The sequence below is a fragment of the Sminthopsis crassicaudata genome, chromosome 3, assembly GCF_048593235.1.
Source record: "Sminthopsis crassicaudata isolate SCR6 chromosome 3, ASM4859323v1, whole genome shotgun sequence".
Classification (NCBI taxonomy): Eukaryota; Metazoa; Chordata; class Mammalia; order Dasyuromorphia; family Dasyuridae; genus Sminthopsis; species Sminthopsis crassicaudata.
Genome location: NC_133619.1, coordinates 579,314,784 through 579,333,292, shown reverse-complemented (window position 1 = coordinate 579,333,292; position 18,509 = coordinate 579,314,784). Strand labels below are relative to the sequence as shown.

Sequence of the window (18,509 nt, the reverse complement as noted above, 5' to 3'; positions counted from 1 at the left end):
TTATTTTTTTATTATTATCTGTGTCATCATAGGCGAATATTATAGCTTCTCTGAGGGAAATGAATCTGGCTTCTCACCCACCAAAGGATAACTAGACAAATGTCCACTTGAGTTGGGATCAGTAAAGACTAAGTTTTCACAAACTGGGTCAGATTGGGGATGGTTCTGGAGAGATTAAACAAAAACCTCTATGAGTGATGATGGCACCCATGGTGAGAGGTAGTGAGCCACAAGGGTGTTTGAACAAGGCACATCCATTCAGATATGGTGCCAGCTTGTTGTGTATAACTATTTCCTTGTTACAAAGGAGGTTTCTGTGGGGTTGGGGACATGGGGAAGCAAAAGCAGCGGTCGAAAAAAAAAAGGATAAACATTTTTTTGAAAAAGAAGGAAGAGGAATTAGGGATTTGTTCTACATGGCTCCAGAGAGAACTAAGAACACAGAGTGGATGATTTGGGCCCATTGTAATGAGAAAGTTCCTAACAGAGCCAAGAATAAGATTGGGGTACCTCTGGAGGTAGTGAGCTCCTCATCACCGGAGGTCATCCAGTGATGGTGACTGTCCAGGAGGCTTTGGAGATGAGTTTAGTTCAGGCCACAGTTGGATAAGATTCCTTCTGAGGACTGTTCTAGCTGTGAGAGGAGCTCATGTCTCTTCCCACCTGCCCTTTCCCCTCTGGTTTAGGGCTCTCCAAGCCGTCAGATCAGGCTTATATCGAATTTGAGAGTGTGGAAGCCATAGTCAAGACTGCCAGCCGAACCAAGTTCTTCATTGAATTTTACTCTACTTGCCTAGAAGGTGAGAGCTGGGAAAAGAAGTTTGATGGGAAGGGGCGATACCATGGTCTGGCTCGGGGGGGGGGGGCATTTGGGCAGGAGACTTTGGGGCATTTACTGACTCTTCTCCCTTCTGCAGAATACAAAAAGAGTTTTGAGAATGATGCACAGAGCAGTGACAACATCAACTTCCTCAAGGTTCAGTGGTCCTCAAGTCAGCTACCTAAGGTGAGGCTCCGGGGTGGGAGGCTAGGGAGGAAGGAGGGACTGGAACTGAGGTAGGAGAAGGAAATGAGTCTGAGTATATGTAATGACAGTACGCATTTATATGGTGCTTGAAGATTTGCAAAGCACATAACAAATATGCTCCCATTATATCCTCACAACAGCCGTGGGAAGTATGCTATTATTAATCCCTTTTTTACAGATAAGGAAACAAGGCAGACTTGACCAAAACATATAGCTTAGTATCTGCAGCTATATTTAAACTCATGTTTTTTTGACTTTATTGTGTCACCTGGGGTATGTATGTATGAATCTATGTTTGGAGGGGGATGTATGATTGAGTTTAGGTGTGAGAATAAGAAAAATAGTGGAATTTTGAATACTGAAGATGGGTAAATATGGCCTTTTAATTTTTCAAAAAGAGAAATTTTTATTTTTTAAAATTATGATGGACTTGACTTTGATTTCCTGACAAAGTTCTAGCTAGGAAGCCTAGATATTTTCAAACTAGCTGTTGTACCTGACATAACGATAAAGGCATAGGGCATAAATGTAAAACTTGAAGTTAGGTTCAAGAAATTATCTATACAGAGAGAAATAAGTATGACTAACTCTACCATCTCAATGAGTCAGCAGTGTGACTTGGCAGCTAAAACAACTAAATCCATTTTAGGCTTTATTAAGAGAGGGAGAGTGCTCAGAACATGGGAGTTACATTTACTATTTATGTAGATCATTTAACCTTTCAGTGCCTCAGTTTTCCCATCTATAAAATGAGGGGTGGACTTGATGGTCTGCAACGTCTCTCCCTTCCAGTTCTAAATCTGTGATCCTGTAACAGTTCTATTTTTCCATGCCTAATCAGTTAAAAGTGCCTACTACGTGCTAGGTACTATGTTAAGTGCTGAGGTTATAGAAAGAGGCAAAATGAGTAAATCGAGCAGAAACAAGAAAATATTGTATATTGTGAGATTGTGTGATGATCAACTGTGAAGTGATCCAAGGCAATTTTAATAAAACTCTGGATGGAAAAATGCTATTCCAGAGAGAACTATGGGGACTGAATTCAGATTAAAGCATAGTTTTCACCCTTTTTTTTCATGATTTTCCCTTTTTGTTTTTTCTTCCCCAACATGACTTATATGGAAATATGTTAAAAATGATTGTACATTCATAATCTGTATCAGATTTCTTGCTAGCATTGGGAAGCTATTTTTTATAAATGACAAAAAAATTGGAACTCAAAATCTTATAAAAATAAATGTTGAAAACCATCTTTATATATAATTGGAAAAATAATGTGCTATTAAAATAAAAGACAAAAAATAGAAAAGGCAAAAAGATAGATCTCACTCTTAGGAAACTCAAAGTGTAATGGGGGAGATAAGCAGCAACAAATATGTGTAAGCATGCTGTGTATAGAAGACATTGGAAATAATTAAGGGAAAGCACTAGGATGAAGAGAGATTGAGAAAGGCTTCCTGAACAAGACTGGATTTTTGTTGGGACTAAAAGAGGTCAGGCAAGAGGGAGAATATGCCCAGAGCAGAGAGATGAATTGTCTTGTGAGGGGAACAATCAGGAGACCAGTTCTACTGAATCAGAGTACATGGTAGGGAGGGGCCTAAAGTATAAGAAAATTAAAAAAATAGAAGGGGGCCAAATTATGAAGGGCATTGGATGCCAAACAGAGAAATTTTGTATTTGATCTTGGAGGTGACTAAAAGCTATTGGAGTTTTTTGAGTAGGGGTAACATGGTCAGACCTGTATTTTAAGGAATTAACGATAGTAGCTGGAAATGGAAAATAGATTGGAATGGGGACAGATTTGAGGCAGGCCGACCCACATGAGCTCTTGTTGTTGTTGAAATGTGCCCAATGAACCACTACATAGAATTCCCAATCCCTCTATTTTTGTCCACCTACATTTTTTATTTCTTTCACAGGCTAATTGTACACTATTTCAAAGTCTGATTCTTTTTGTATAATAAAATAATTGTATGGACAAGTATACATATATTGTATTTAACTTATACTTTAACATATTTAATATGTATTGGTCAATCTGCCATCGAGGGGAAAAGGTGGGAAGAGCGGAAAAGTTGGAACAAAAGGTTTGCAATTGTCAATGCTGAAAAATTACCCATGCATATATCTTGTAAATAAAAACTATTTAAAAAAAAAAAAGGTACCCAGTCGGATCAATATGGCGCATTGTGTGCCATTCTGGAGGACATGTTTTTAGGGAAGACCTTGGCAGACAGGGGGTAGTCAAAGTAAGGCAATCAGGATAGTGAGGGTATTTTACCATGCAAGGATTGAGGAGGAAACGAGAATGTTTGGGTTAGAGAGACGGAGACTTGGAGAGAACTTTTTATAACATATTTAGGTACTTGAAGGATGATATATAGAACAGGGATTCTGCTTGGTCCTTCTGCACTGGATATTTATAAAGACTTCGGGGAGAACGAAGATGGGGGATTGAGATGTTTAATGGTTGTGATTTTAATGAGAGACTAGGAAGGTTTGTTTGGGAGTGTGTATCAGTGTCATTATAGGAGTCTGTGGGACCCTAGTTTTGCCTGAAGTTGGGTAGATGGTACATTGAATTTCCATTCAGCAAGACCCGAGTTCAAATGTGGCAACTTCTGCCTCAGTTTCCTCAATTGTAAAAAAAACTATTAACTACTTTCCAGGGTTTTTTGGGGGGTCAAGTGAGATATTTGTAATACCCTTTGCACAGAGCTGGCACCTAGTAGGCACTTAATAAGTGTTTGTTTCCTTTTCTTTCCCTTTTGGACAAGTGAGCATCTCTGTAGGTCTCACTACAAGTAAAAGAGTATTCAGTAGTTATTGGTGTGTGACTCGCCGAGGGCAGTTTGTGTGTTTGGGACTGTGTGTGAGGAGGCACAGTTCATAATGTGTCTGTCTCTCCTGTCCTCTCCCCCCCAGCTGAAGCCCATCCTGTCCGAGATTGAATACTTGCAGGACCAGCACCTTTTGCTGACGGTTAAGTCCATGGATGGATATGAGTCTTATGGTGAGGGGCAGGGGCAGAGTGTAGCATGTGGGGAGCCATAAGGAGGGGATTTCTAAGGAAGCTGAACAAAGGGGTGAGGAGAACCTTCTGACAGAAGGAATGGAGAGTAGTCCCTAGAAGATGGGGGAGGATGAGTTCTCTGGGCAAAAGTTCCTGGGCTGCCTGGGTCTTAGGGGGAGGAAAGGAGGATGTAGTTTCTAGGATGGGTCTTGGGATGGAGGAGGTGGGAAGGGGAATTTAGGAAAGGGTTAGAGAAACTCTAAACTCTTTGTCCAACTCTTAGGTGAATGTGTAATTGCACTCAAGTCTATGATTGGCAGTACAACTCAACAGTTCTTGACTTTCCTATCCCACCGAGGAGAAGAAACGGGGAACATCAGAGGCTCCATGAAGGTGCGGGTGCCAGCTGAACGGCTAGGCACCCGAGAGCGGCTCTATGGTGGGGGCACTGGCAGGAATGGGATGGGAGATGGGAGGCTCTGGCAGCCCTTAGTCCTGGGAGGTGGAGGACCCCTGGGACTCGGGAATCTGAATAGACCCTCAGTGGCAGTGAGGCTTTATTGGGGTCCTGATCTGAGGGGTGGAAGCCATGCTCTTGAGCTCCTTCTGTTGCCCCCTAGAGTGGATCAGTGTTGACAAGGACGAAGCAGGAGCTAAGGGGAAGCCACCATCTGTGTCCCGAGGAAGCCAGGATTACAGGTAAGGGATGGGGCAGGAGATTTGAAAGATGGAGAGGAGTTCTCCTCTCATCCCTTACCCCTGGATCTTTTCCCTACCTTCCAGGTCTTGGAGCCGAAAACCCGGCCCTGCTGAGGCCTCCTGCCCCCTGTCCAAGCTATTTGATGAGCCTGAGAAGCCACCTCCAACAGGAAGGCCTCCAGCCCCACCTCGTGCAGCACCTCGTGAAGATCCTCCCCCTGCTCCCAGGTGAGAACCCCTCCAGGTGAGGATTTCCCTGGTGCTTCCAGGTAAGCACCCTATAGATAAGGATCACCTCCCTGGCTCCCAGAAGAGGATCCTCCTTTCCAGGTAAGTATTCCCATTCCATCTTAAGTGAGAAGTCTTTTCATTATTGGATTTGGAATCAAAATCGTGTGACTGGACTCCTAACTTTGCTTTTATTCACTAAACCTCTAAGTTTCCTCCTCTGTAAAATGAAAGGATTTGATTAAATGTTCAAGTTGCCCCCCACTTTTGTTGTGCCATCCATCTCTTTCAGCTATTCTTTTCTTCCTCTCACTTATATCCCGAGTTTTCTTTGTAGATTGTAGTTTGTGGGATAACCCTCCAAAGGCTAATGTTTTTTCTTAAATTTTATGCCTTTGTTTTTCCTCTATTTTTTACCAGGTGGATAGTGGTGCCTTGACTATGAATGGGTCTTTGTGGTTTAAAGAGCCAGGATTCTCTGGTTGTGGTTAGGGAGACAGTGGAGACAGTGTTGTATAGTGGACTGAACACCAGAGTTCGAGTCAGGAGAACCAAACTCAAACTTAGCTCTGATGACTAGCTATGTGACCTTGGACCCTTTTGCTCCAACTAACTGGAACAGTACTTTACTACTGTTTACTTTACAGTGGTACTTAATGAAGTTTAAGATGCTATGTAAATGTAAATTATTTGTGACTCAGTTTTGCCTTTAAAATAAAAATAGAATTCTATTTCAGAATAGCTCAATGTAAATATTGTGCTTATTAAATTGAAATAGGAATGCACAATTTACCAATATAAATCTGGTTTTTTCTCTATGTACAAGCTCTGTATTTATACAAGCTCCCAAGTATAATTGGAGACTTCTCGCTACTCTTAATTGTTCTCAAATCACTTCTTAAATCTAATCCTAGTTCTTTTCCTAACTTGAGTAGAAATAACTCATTGGAAATCTTTTTTGGAGTCAGATGCCTTCTTGGAAAGGCAACAAAAGTCTTCAGGCTGCTTTCCTCAGCAGTCTCTTACTTACCATAATTAAAGGGCTCATATTTCCATTCCCTTTGGCTCCTACTGTCCCCTACGTGTATTTGGCTCAGGTTTCACTTGGAGTTAAAGGCCTCTCCCCATGCAACTTCCTCTACAGCTGTGGGTTGTCTTAGAATAGAATCCTATTTGGAACAAACTTCAGAGACCATCCAGCACAGCTCTCTTATTTTACCCAGGAGGAAAGAGAAGAGAAGGGATTTCCCCAATTCAATTCATTAAACATCTAGTAAGCACCTACTATGTGCCAGACACTGTACTAAGCCCCAAAGTCACACTGATCAGTGAGGATTGGAAATAGAATCTGGGGCTAATAACTTTCAAGTCAGTACTTTCCCCCCTTCCATCAGGATGATGCTTTTATCCACCTTCACTCTTCTAAGCCAAACCTTCCATTTCCAGGTCAAAACCAGAAGGGGCTCCAGAACCAGAGGGGATGACAGCGCCCCCCATGAAGAACAGTTTCAATAACCCCGCCTACTATGTCCTGGAAGGGGTCCCACACCAGCTGTTGCCCCTGGACCCCCCCGCCCCTACCCCTCCCGCCAAGGCTCCCACTCCTTCGGCTACAAAGAACAAGGTGGCCATCACAGTGCCCCCCCTGCAGCCCGGCCGGCGACGGCCCCCTCGAGTAGGAGAGGGGAGCTCATCAGATGAAGAGGGCGGTACCTTGCCCCCGCCTGACTTCCCTCCACCGCCACTACCCGACTCAGCTAGCCTGGATCTGCCTGTGGTGGGCCTTGGGGGCCGGAGTCGGGGAGGGGCTGAAGTGCGGGGGCCGCTGAACCCCAAAGCCCACCCCCGGCCCCCGCTGCCTCCAAGCTCCTCACCAGCCAGTGCCTTTCTTGGGGAGGTCAGCGGGGATGACCGATCCTGCTCCGTGCTGCAGATGGCCAAGACTCTGAGTGAGGCTGATTATGCTGCTGGACCGGCCAGAGGGAGCCTCATGGGGGGCCCCCTAGAGCTGCCTCCCCGGGGTCTTCCCCCAGACTACGGCCGTCCCCTCGGCTTCCCCCCACCTCGGATCCGCGAGAGCATCCAGGAAGACCTGGCCGAGGAGGTTTGTGTGGTGTGTCTGTGTCTCTGTCCTGGCTCGGGGGCTCCTGGCTGCCCGTACTGTTTGTGTCTCCACTGCCCAGCTAGCCGGGCCTTTCGGGCTCCTGTGGTCCCTGCGGCCTGCAGGACCATTTCTTGCACTCAAGGCCCTGCCCAGCCTGCTCTGGTCTTCCTTCCGCTCCCTCTGTTGAAGGGAACTCCATTCCTGGTTTCATCACTAATCCCCTCTCTGCGCATTTGCCCAGACCGGCCTCTACCTGAACCTCCTTCCCCTCTCCCCTGAAGCTAATCTGTTATTTGGGGACCAGCTCGGGCCGCTTCTCCCGACGCCCCAAGCCGGGAGGAAGCCTTCCCGCCCGTGCTGTTTCTCAGACTCCCGGGAATTAGTTATTTATGAATATGTTCTACTTCCCGGGAATCTCCTGAATTCTTTGGGCTGGCCTGCCTTTCTTTCGTTTTCCGTTTCCTCACAATAAACTCGGGGCTCCGCGGAGCGGGTGCTGGACGGGGGTTCGCCTCCGCCCCATCTCCTCCGCCCGAGCCCATCACTGGCCCTGTCTGAGCCGGGGATGGGGCGAGCGGGATGTGGGCCCTGATTGCCTTTGGTGTGTGCCCGCAGGCTTCGTGCCCACAGGGTGGGCGGCCGGGCAGCCTGGCGGAGGGGAGCATGGGCGCCTGGCTTCGGGCCCTTGGCATGGAGCGCTACGAGGAGGGGCTGGTGCACAACGGATGGGATGACCTGGAGTTCCTCAGGTGAGCGGGGAGGAGCCCCTGGGGAGGGGGAGGGGTTTGGCGGGGCGCTGTTACCGAGGCAACGCATGACCAGTCCTGGTTCCTGCAGTGACATCACTGAGGAAGACTTGGAGGAGGCGGGAGTCCAGGACCCAGCTCACAAGCGCCTCCTGCTGGATTCGCTGCAGCACAGCAAGTGACCTTCCAAGATTGATTCTGCCTCAGGCCGAAGGGCTTGGGCCAGGAAGGGCTCCGCCCAGACTGTGAGGACCCCAAACCTAGTGTGTTTCCTCTTGGCCCCTCCCCCCGCCCCAGTTTTGGAGGGATTCATATCCTCATCCCCATCCCCATCATGAAGGAACTTGCCCATTCTGCCTTACCCAGTGCTGAGGCCGGTTGCCATAGTTACTGGTGTCTCCCTCCGCCTATTTATTGGGGAGACTCCAGCCTCAGGGGAGAAGTCCCCGGGCCTCTCTTCTTATCGATGGAGTACTTTTTACTCCATCCTTGTGGGCCAATCAGTGTCTCTGTACCTATGTGTCGGTTCACTCCCCTCCCCACCAGGGTTTGGGATTGGCTGCCGATTTAAAAGGCTCCCCTGCTCACTCCGGGGATGCCGTAGGTCCAAGGCTTTGTCCCGCGCTGAGGCTGCTGGAGGGGAGCGATCTCCGCTCAGACCCTCCCGTGTTCCAGCACAGAAAGGGCGCCAGTACGGGGGTCCTTGTTACATTTCACACTTTTCCCCTCCTCATGTCGGGGATCCCCGAGCCACAGGGAGCATTCAGCCAGGTCCCCACCCAGGCTGGCATCCTATCCGGAAATGAAGGAGCAACCCCCTCCCTCCAGCTTGGCTGGGCTGGGGTCCCCGCTGCCATGGGGGAGGGGGAGGGCGGGCTCTGTGTTAATTTAATCGTTTATGGGACATGGGGAGGGGGGGAGGGAAGGGGGTGTGTGTGGACACTTTTAATGTTATTTTATGAGGGAGCGGAGTTAGGGCATGTTTTGAGTCCCAGCCCTAACTCCCTCAGCAATAAAGGGCCTGTTTGCTTATCTACTGCAACCCTCTTCCTTTGTGATGCCCATCAAAAACAGGGAAATGCGGAGCCTCAGTTTCCCCTTCTGTAAAAGTGAAATGGTTCCTAACCTTCCAGCAAGCTCTAAAATTCTTTGTTCCAGGCATAAGAAGCTGACTAGGGACGGGGATGTGTTGAAGGGGGGGGGGGGCTGAAGAGGGGGGGAAAGGGTCTCAGAGGAAGGCAGCTGAAGAACTCAGAAAAGGGGAGGGCAGAATGCTCCCACAGGAGCCCATCTCTGGGAGGGTGGAGGAGGGGTGAGCCCGACCTCAAGACCCAGCCGCACCCTCTCATCCGTCTCCTCCGCCAAGTTTTCGGGTTTTTCCCTTGTCAGAAATTTTGCCTTTCCCCATCCTAATCTCTGCTCCATTTGACAGCTGTCACACGGTCCCTCTTCATTCCAAGTGGCCCCAGTTTTATCCTTGTGTGTTTTAGTCTCCAGATTCTTACCCCATCCTGGCTAACCTCTGATTGACAGTTTGTCCTAAATTTGTGAGGCCAGAACTACATGGAGTATTTCATCTATGATTATCAGAAGACCTGGGGAGAGCTGCCTCCTGCTCCTGGATGCTGTGTCTCTCAATGCAGCTTTGTTTTGCTGTCAAGTCTGATATGGGAATTGTGGGAAAATCATTAAAAGCAGACCCCTGACCCATCTAGCCTGGATCTAACTCTGGGAAGAAGACAGTTTGGGCCTATCATACCTTTTTGATAAAACCCTTCAGGCTGAGGGATTTGGAGGTTTATCCCTATGGCAAGACTGTATTTTTAAGCCTGAAAAAACCAGTGATCTGCCCAAAGAGACTTTTTAATAAAGGACCAGCTGATTGGTGAGGAGAGGAGGCTCCTGATATCCCCTCCCACATACACACAGGTGGTACAGGCTGCCTCCTAGCTCCCTTATGGGTAGGGCTCAAAGCTTACCCTTGCTCCTATAGCTCTCCTTCCAATTCTCTTAGGGCCACTTGAAATGGCTTCAATAAATTAATTTTATTTGGATTGAGCAGAATTTGATCTCAATAAATTACAGATAAGTTTTAGAAAGGAAAACAAAAGTTGGAAGAAAATAAAGAAGAAATAAGTTTGCCCTTCCCTGGTCTTCAGGAATCCTGGTCTGGGACAACAGTCACCCCTCCTCCCTACCCTTGGCCTGATCCATGAATGGTCCTGGGAAGTAAGAACAAAGAGTCCAGACTATTGTGCTCCTTCCTAGCTGTGTGACCATGGCCAACCCGCCTTCCCTCTCTGAGCCTCAGTTTCCTTCTCTGTAAAATGAGCAAGTTTAAACGATCTTTAAAGTCCCTTTTAGCTTTAGGAGCAGTTGTCTAAAAGAGTCAAGACCTGATGTGGGCAGCCTTGTCCACATTTGGGTGGTCTTGGCCCTAATGGTGGAAGAGCCACTGAATCCATCTTGCCAGCTCCAGAGCCCGGGAAGGAGACTAGCTGTGGTTGATGGCTCCCTCCCACAGTGCCTCCTCAAATGTCATATCTCAGGCTGGTTTAAGGAGCTTCCCAAGAGAGTTGTGGAGAAGGTGGTGAAGGGGAATGGGGAGGGGACACAGAACATTTAGGAGGAGTCCCCAGAAATGGGCAGTCTCCTGTTTCTCCAGGAAAGGGCATGTCCAGACATAATAGGTCCTTGGGCTAGGGAGTCGAAGGAAAGTGGTATCTCTGGTTGTCACTGATAGCCGGGGTCCTGATGATGGGCCTCGGTCATCCAGAGAGAAACATCTTTGGCCACGATAGTGCCCAGAGTGGAAAGGGGCGCTTTGGAGAGGGTTGCCTCCAGCCACGGAGCATCTCGGTTTGGGATGTGTTCTTGGGAGAAAAGGGGCATTTCTGGGGATTGGCACATTGAGAGAAGGGTCATCTCTGGCTATGGCAAGATCATCCTCACAAGGTTGGGATTGGGGGCGGGGTTCTCAGAGAAAGGAGACATCTGTCAGGGCAGAGTAGGGGGAGTGGGCTAGCTCTCACTCCAGAAGCTGAGAAGGGAAATGCCTGTTGGGGGAGAGATGGGGTCTCTGGCAGTGATGGGGCTCAGAAGGGAGGAAAGGAACATCTTGTTGGAGTGAAGAGCAATGTCTCTGGCCATGGCAGGATCCCCAAGAGGGAAGGCAGTGGCTGCCTGCCCCTGTCAGAGGGAGGGGAAACAGGAGTGTCTCAGCTGTGCAGCTCCCAGGAGGTGGGGGCAGGGGGCTAGGGGAACAGTTAGAAGAGGTTGGCTTTGAGGGCAGCAGTGGCTGAGGCTGAGGTTGGGGCTTTCCGGTGGAAGGAGGAGAGGACGCCCGAGAAGGGACCGGGCCCTGGCTCTGCAGGCTGCCAGGCCTTGAGCAACTCAGCCGGGCTTGGTGCCCCAGGGCCACCGCCTCCACCTCCTGGCCCACCAGCCCACAGAGGCCCTTTGAGAGGGGCAGGGGCTGGGGCGGGGGGCAGGCCGGGGCTGGGGCTGAGGCTGAGGCTGAGGCTAGGACTTGGGCTGGCTAGGCCACCGGGGCCTGGCAGGGAAGCCGTGCTGTCTGGTGTTGGACTGCAGTTGGATTCCTTGGACTCATCATCCTCGGAGGAAGATCGAGTCTCCCCCTTCTTGGTGCCTGGAGGACCTGCCCCTCCCCCAGCACCCTTGGCACTGGCTGCCCGCTCCTGTTTCCGAAACTTAGCCCTTCGATTCTGGAACCAGACCTGGAGAGGAGAGAAGACATGAAGGAAAGATGGACTAAAGGATTTCCATTTGGCCAGTGGGAGCTGCTAGACAGGGGTCTAAAGATCCTTTTTCATTGCAGAGATTTTGGGGTAGGAATGAGGAGGAGTCTGGTTTTGCTGAGTCACAAGATGGATGGGAAGAACCTTTTTGGACCATTGATTGCATCTCTATTTTTCCTCATCTTGTCTCTCTCATTTCTGTCTCCTCCTAGTCTCTTAGCAAAGCTAGCCTGGGGTGCTATTAGCCCTTGGGAAAGGAGTAAGCATGTATTTAGGACCTACTATGTGCCTACTGTGCTGAATGATTTACAAATAATATTCATTTGTAAATATAAGTAGTAGCTAGAGAAAGCATTTAGTCAGGATGGAATTGGGTTTCAGCCAAAATAATCTCTATCCCTAAATGTGGAGTCTCTAAAGAACTGAGTCGAGGAGGGAACTTTAGGCTTCTTACATCTCTCCTCTGACCCCCTGAGCTGTGTCGTTTTCCCCATTTCCTTTGGTCCCTTTCCTCATCTCCTTGTTCTAGTCCTCGGCCTTTAGTTCTCTTTTTCTCTGTCTCCTCCTCCTCACTGAAGTATCAGTAACCACTAAATTTGGAAATACCTAATACATACTTAAATGTCTGTATATAAAATACATTCTTCCTCATGCCTGTTTTCTTTCCTCCTATTTTTGCCTCATCCTATTTCTCTTTCCCATTGAGATTGCTTCACCTTTCCCCCCCCTCTATTTTCTGCCATCCTCTCCATCTTCTCCTCTAATGTCCCCGTTCTTTCTCTATCTCTGTCACCCATCCTACTAGCTCCATCCCTCTGCATCTCTCCATTTTCTTCCATTCTCTTTCCCCATCTTCCTCTCTGGGTTTCTCTGCCCCTCTCCCTTTCCTCCATCTCTCCTTTCTCTCGCTCCTCTCCGTCTCTCTCCCTGTGGTCTCACTTCCCTTCCCATTCTCTGCCAGCTTTCCTAGCTTTCCCCCCGCTGTCTCAAAATTCTTTTGCTCTTCTCCACTCTCCTTCCCTCGTATCTTTCCCATTTCCTTGTTGGAACTCTTTAACTCAGTGCACCCCCGCCACCCACCCCGGCCCAGTTCGGGCACAGCAGATGCCTCCTGGTTCCAGGATGCTCGCCCCTGACCGTCGTCTAATCTGTATTCAGATGAGTTCTGCGTTCTGGTCCCGTGCTAGACCGGGAGAGGAAGGAAGGGAATAGGTATTGATGCGGAGTCACTCTCCTTAGGAGGATGCTACGGTGACTGGGGTCCCTCCCTCTCTCCTCCTAGTCCCGGCCCGGGCCGGTGCCCTCCCCTCCTCCAGCCCTATGATCGGGAACTTTCCCTCACCTGCACTCGAGCCTCAGTGAGGTCGATCTTGAGTGCCAGCTCCTCCCGGGTGTAGATATCGGGATAGTGGGTCTCTGCAAACACTCGCTCCAGTTCCTTGAGCTGGGAGCTTGTGAAAGTCGTGCGGATCCGACGCTGCTTGCGTTTCTCGCTTAGCCCCGACGGGTCCGAGAAAAACTTGTACGGCACTGAAGTGGAGACACGGGGAGGGAGAGACACAGACAGATGAGAGATACGGAGAACACAGAGAAGGAGACTCGGAGGCTCGGGAGACCCGCGGATTGGGGGAGAGATGGGGTGGAGGAGAGATTCAGAGACGGGGAACGCCAGAGAAAAACGGAGAGAGGAGAGACGCAAAAATGAGATCAAGGAAAAAGGCCGGGGAGAGATGGGGAAAGGGGAGGGAAACAAATAGAACACATAGAAACTGAAAAATCGAGATGGAGAAATTGAGAGAAAAGCCATATGGAAAAGATGAGAAGGGAGAACAGAGAGAGGTGATATAGGAAGAAATACGCACAGAGAGAAAAGACTTAGGGAAAGTCACGGTGAAAAAGAAGGGATGAGAATGAGAGACAAGAGAGAGAGGTGAAGGGAGAGATACAAAGGGAATCAGAGAGAAGAGACAGAAAAATAGAGATGGAGAGCGGGGAAAAAGGATATGGAGATGATGAGAAGAGAGGAAGGGAGAAATAGAAAAAGGAGAAAAAGAAATGAAAGGAAAGGGAAGAGGCAAAGTGGCAGAGTAAGGAGAGAGGTGCAACAAGAGGGAGACAGGAAGGATGGAAAGACATTTATAGATAGAAAAGACATGGAGAGATGGGGCAAAAGAGATGTTGTGAGACAGTGATGAGAAGAGAAGAAATGGGGAAAGATAAAGAGGGGAGCCATGGAAAAACAGAAGAGACAGATAGGAAAGGAGAAAAGAAATGTGGGAAATAGGGAAGAAAAAAAAAACAAAGATGGGCATATATGGAGAAAACACAAGGAGAAATAGATGATAGTTACAAAAATACACAAGGCACAGGGAATGAAGGAAAGCAGAGAGACAGAGTTGGAAACAAGATGAGATGAGACATAAAGATGAAGGATATTCATCCAGTGATGGAAAGAAGGAAGAGAAAAAGAAGAGAGAGACAAGACAAGACAGAGAAAGAGACACGAGGAGAGAGAAAAGAAACAGAAGGGTGGGGAGAGGAGACGCAGGCATAGAGACAGAAGAAAAAGGCACAGAAAGGCATGGGGAAGAGAGGAGAGATCCAAACATGGAGAGGGATGGAGATGTAAAAGACAAAAAAGGGAGAAATAAAAGACATGAAGAAATGTAGATGGAAAGAGACCTAGAGATATGGAGAGTAGGGAAAGAAGACAGACACAGATGGGAGAGAAGAGAAATAGCAAGTGAGAAAGATATGGAGAAATGTGAAGATAAAATGACAGAAGAGGAAGAAAAACAGATTTAAGAGATTTGGAGATTAGGAAGAGACAGAGAAATAAAGAGAAGAGGAAGACAGAGAGATGGAACCAGGAGACAGACATGATGAAAAGGAAAAAAAAAAAGGAAATAGGAAGATGAGAGATCAGGAGAAAGAGAAAACTGAACAGAAAGAGATAGATATACAATAAATAGGGACAGAGATGGTGATGTGGAGACAGAGGAGAGACTAGGTCATTTGAGGCCAGAGGAGAGAGATGGAGATATGGGGATTGAGGCAGAGATAGATATAAAAAGACAGAAAAATATATAGAAAAGAGGGGGAAATGGACAGATGGGACTAAAAAAGAAATGGAGAAAAAGAGGGAAAAGTTGCAAAGAGAAATGTATATGGGAGAGAGAAGAGAGCAGAGAACAAAAATACTTGGAGATCATGAAAGAGAAGAAACATGGAGAGATAAGGAGAGACAATGAAGAGAGACAGGAAAATGGGAGAGACATTGAAAATATCTGGGAAGAAGAGAGACAGAGATAGGGAGACAAATGAAAGCAAAATGGAAAAATAATGAGAGAAACAGATGATGGAAAGAAATTAGGAAAAAAGAAGTACAAAAAGATATGGAGAGATGAAAGAGAAGGGGAAAGATAAGAAATAGAGGAAAAAAGACGATAGGTATGAGAGAGTTTGAGAGAGGAAAAAAACCATCTGGAAGAGGGAAAGGTGAGGAAATTGAGGGAGTGGGGGGGACAGGTACATAGGACAAGCTAAATTCCTGGTTTTCCCACACCCCAGCTCTCTCCTGTATGCATCTCTTCCTGTCTCTTCAACTTTCTCTTCTTTTTCCCCTCCTATTTCTCTTTTCTCCCCATCCTTTTTTCCTCTTCCCTCTCTTTCCAAGTCTCTTTATCTTTTCTATTTCTTTTCTGCTTTTCTCTAGTCACAGGCATGGGACATGATGTGTGTGTGTGTGTGTGTGTGTGTGTGTGTGTTTAGCTACAACACTGGCAGAAGTTGCTCCCCCTCAGAACTAGGGTGCAAGGTGCAGGTTACGATTCTCCCTCTACCTTTCTCTCTTTCTCCCAGTTCCTTCATCGCAGGACCTTTTCCCATTCCCCTCCCTTAACCTCCCAGCTGGGATCTCTCCCTCAGATCTGGCCTATTCTGGCTTGGCCTATCTTCATCATGCTGTTGGAGCCCTGCTGCTTTTCCTCACCCCAGCAGCTCACACTGCCCTGCTCCCCATCTCTCCTCTTCAGATCACTTTGCAGCCTTATCCCACCGTGGTTTTTCTTGGACTGATTCCAATGGCAACAAAAGCCTGGAACTGAGGCAGGAGATGGGCTCTCTAGCTTTTGCTTCTAACTTACTATATGACTTCAGGCAAATCCCTTCCCTTTTCTAGGCCTTAGTTTTTGCCCCCTGAAAAAAAAGGGGATTAAATTGAATGTTCTCTGACATTTTGTTTCTAATGAGATCTGATTACTTACTTCTCAATTGTCCTTTACCAACTATTCCCTGCTTTTCCCCAATAAGGTTTCTTTCCCCCATCTTTCCCCCCAATACCCTGGCACCCCCTTAGTTCTTCTGACTCATTCCTGTCTCAGTGACCTTCTTTCCTGTTCTAAATCCCTATCCCTGTCACCTCTGGTCCTTCTCCCCCATGACTCCATTTTCCTTCCCCCCCCCCCCATCCTCTCCTGATTCTCATTCTTCCACCTGTTTCCTCTGGTCCCCACCAACTAATCCCCTATATCCTCATTTCTTTGACCCTATATCTCCAGCCCTGTTGTCTTCTCTATCCTCTTATTTTCCAGTCTCCTTCATTTCATCCCTCTTTTCCTTCTTGTTCCTATCCACCGCCCAGAGTCTTCACTCCATCCTTTCTCGCTGTAGCTTTCTCCAAACTCTCATGCATCTCAGCTGTCCTTTCCCAGCTATTCCCTGCTTTTCCCCAATAAAGTTTCTTTCCCCCATCTTGTCCCCAAACACCCTGGCACCCCCTCAGTTCTTCTGACTCATTCTTGTCTCAGTGGCCTCTTCTTCTGTCCTTCTATTCCTTCTCTATCTTTTCATCCTTAATCTTCCCCTTTCCAAGTATCATATTCCCCCTCAATTTCTTTAATCATGTCTTCAGAACCTTTCTAACTCCAATGCACCCAACATCTTTTGGTTTTCCCATCCCTGTACCAAAAAGCCAATCTATCTCCATTCCATTCTTCCACAGTTTTAGGACTTAAACTCTGGTATCCAGTCCAACCTTACACAAATATGTTCCTCTTGGCCAGATATCATTTCTCCTATTCCAACAGCACCTCCAGATTCCTCTCCCTATTTCCTATTTCCCCCTCCTCACTTTCATGGTCCCCATATTTTTTCCTTTTTGCCCCAGTCTCTTTACCTACCTCCATTTTTCCTCTCTTGTCCCCAGTCTTCACATCCTCCTGACTTTTCCTTGATCTTTACCTGTGTGCCTATCTCTCTCCTGGTACCCCCATTTTCTCCTTCAGCACTATCCTGATCTTCTTTCCTCAGTTCCCATATCGTTATTTGTCTCTAGCTGCCTCCAGATCCCCATATTTGTCCTCAGTGCTCTACACACCACTCTTCCTGGTCTCCACACCACCCCTTTCCCTAATCCCCCTCTCCTAATATTCTTATCACCTCTGGACATCCCCAAATTTTGTGGTTCCCCAAGTCTCCCTGTTCCCATATTGTCAGCTTCCCTCCTGGTGCCCTAATTCTACCTCACGATCTTTTCTATGAATCTTCTGGTATCCCCTGCATAGTACACAGTCTCCCGTGCACATACGAATTTGTCCTCATCCTTACATCCTCATGCAATCCAGCCTCCTGATCTGGTTGGTACTCACATCTTCTCCCATGTTCTTCCATCCTCATCTCCCCTCACTGGTCCTCATCTCTCCTTTTCTTCACCCTAGCTTCCCATTCTTACATCCACATCCAGTTTGCTCTAGTTTCCATGTCTTTTGGAGAGGTACCCTCCTTATCTTTCGTGCCCCCCCCAAATCTATCTCCCTTCTCCCTGATATTGAGATTTCTCCCTCTCCCTGGTTCCCAAGTCTCCATTTTCTGTTCTCACTTCTTCGCATCCACCTCCTCTGGTCATTTTCCGGTTTGTTTACCTCTCTTTCTGTCCCGTTCCCATCTCCTTTCGCTGCTCACTTGGTATCCAAGATATCTTTCTGGTCCTTAGGGTCCATCTGGGCAATCCGGGAATCTCCTGTCCCCATCACCACTCCCTGGTCCCCGTCTCTGCCCCCAGTGTCCTCCCAGACCACTCCGAGGGGCTTGGCCAAGCCGGGGCGCAGGGTCACTGGCCTTAGCAATGTTCCCTTCCCATCCCGGCCCCAGGGCAGCTGCTCACCTGTGGAGTAAGGTGCGGGTTGGTGATCCCGCAGGGCTCCCAGGCCGCAGGGAGGGGAGGCAAGGCCAGGGCAGGCGGGCCCCGCTGCGGCTGCCGCGCTGAAGGCAGGCCGCCCCAGGGGGCTGTACTGGAAGGCGCCCGCCTGGCCGCAAGGGCTGAAGTCGCCGTAGGCGGACTCCATGGCGGCCACACAGGAGTCGTAGGAGTTGAGGTAGGAGTAATCCATGGGCGGGCAGCGCGGGCAGGAGGGCTGCCTGGAGGAGGGGGCGCGGGTCAGGAGGGATGGAGGGGAAGTCGGGCAGAGGGACTTGTGATGAGAGGGACACCGGCCGGCAGGCGGAGGGCACAGAGGGAGGAGTCGGAGACCTGGGCAGCCCAGTCCCGTCCCGTCCCGTCTAGCCCAGTCCCACCCGCCCAGTCTTGGCCCCACTGTCCCGCCAGAGCGCAGCGGCCGCACCTTATAACGGGATGGACGGGGCGGGGGCAGGGGCGGGACGGAGGCAGGGGGAGGGACCGGGAGCCGCCCCCAGACCCCAGCCTTTCAGTCCCGCTCCCGGGTCGGGGGCGGGGCCGCCTCTCTTCCCTTCCCCCGCTGCCTCCCGTCCTACTGCGGGGTCTGTATCTGTGTGTACCTCTCGGGAGATCCCAAGGCTCCCAGCCTTTCTCCCTTTCCCTGCCCCAGTCCCCGCCTCGGGACCCGCTGCCGTCGGGGCCGCTCGGTGGCCAGAGCCTTCCCCGCGCCCCGCATTCTCAGGGAGACAGGACAGA

General features: G+C 48.8%; 2 protein-coding genes across 2 annotated transcripts in view; one reads left to right on the top strand and one right to left on the bottom strand.

Moving 5' to 3' along the window:
• INPPL1 (inositol polyphosphate phosphatase like 1) overlaps positions 1-8,852 on the top strand; it is a 36,066-nt gene extending 27,214 nt beyond the window's left edge. The window contains exons 21-29 of the mRNA XM_074304918.1: positions 687-800; positions 918-1,006; positions 3,956-4,043; positions 4,327-4,482; positions 4,664-4,742; positions 4,827-4,970; positions 6,417-7,074; positions 7,690-7,823; positions 7,912-8,852. Coding sequence (XP_074161019.1) covers positions 687-800; positions 918-1,006; positions 3,956-4,043; positions 4,327-4,482; positions 4,664-4,742; positions 4,827-4,970; positions 6,417-7,074; positions 7,690-7,823; positions 7,912-8,002 — 1,553 coding nt within the window. The 3' untranslated portion in view covers positions 8,003-8,852. The remainder of the gene's footprint in view (positions 1-686; positions 801-917; positions 1,007-3,955; positions 4,044-4,326; positions 4,483-4,663; positions 4,743-4,826; positions 4,971-6,416; positions 7,075-7,689; positions 7,824-7,911) is intronic.
• A 1,142-nt stretch (positions 8,853-9,994) lies between these two features.
• On the bottom strand, positions 9,995-18,118 carry PHOX2A (paired like homeobox 2A). The gene is made up of 3 exons (XM_074304919.1): positions 17,742-18,118; positions 12,921-13,108; positions 9,995-11,557 (listed from the first exon to the last, which is right to left on the bottom strand). The coding sequence occupies exons 1-3, from the start codon at positions 17,965-17,967 to the stop codon at positions 11,087-11,089; spliced, it is 885 nt and encodes a 294-aa protein (XP_074161020.1). The 5' UTR covers positions 17,968-18,118; the 3' UTR covers positions 9,995-11,086.
• Between the last annotated feature and the right edge of the window lie 391 nt (positions 18,119-18,509).

Coding starts and splice junctions, on each gene's coding strand:
- PHOX2A (XM_074304919.1), bottom strand. CDS start 17,967: ATGGATTACTCCTACCTCAACTCCTACGACTCCTGTGTGGCCGCCATG. Junction 13,109..17,741: donor ACCCGCACCTTACTCCACAG/GTGAGCAGCTGC, acceptor TCTCCACTTCAG/TGCCGTACAAGTTTTTCTCG. Junction 11,558..12,920: donor TCACTGAGGCTCGAGTGCAG/GTGAGGGAAAGT, acceptor TCTCCTCTCCAG/GTCTGGTTCCAGAATCGAAG.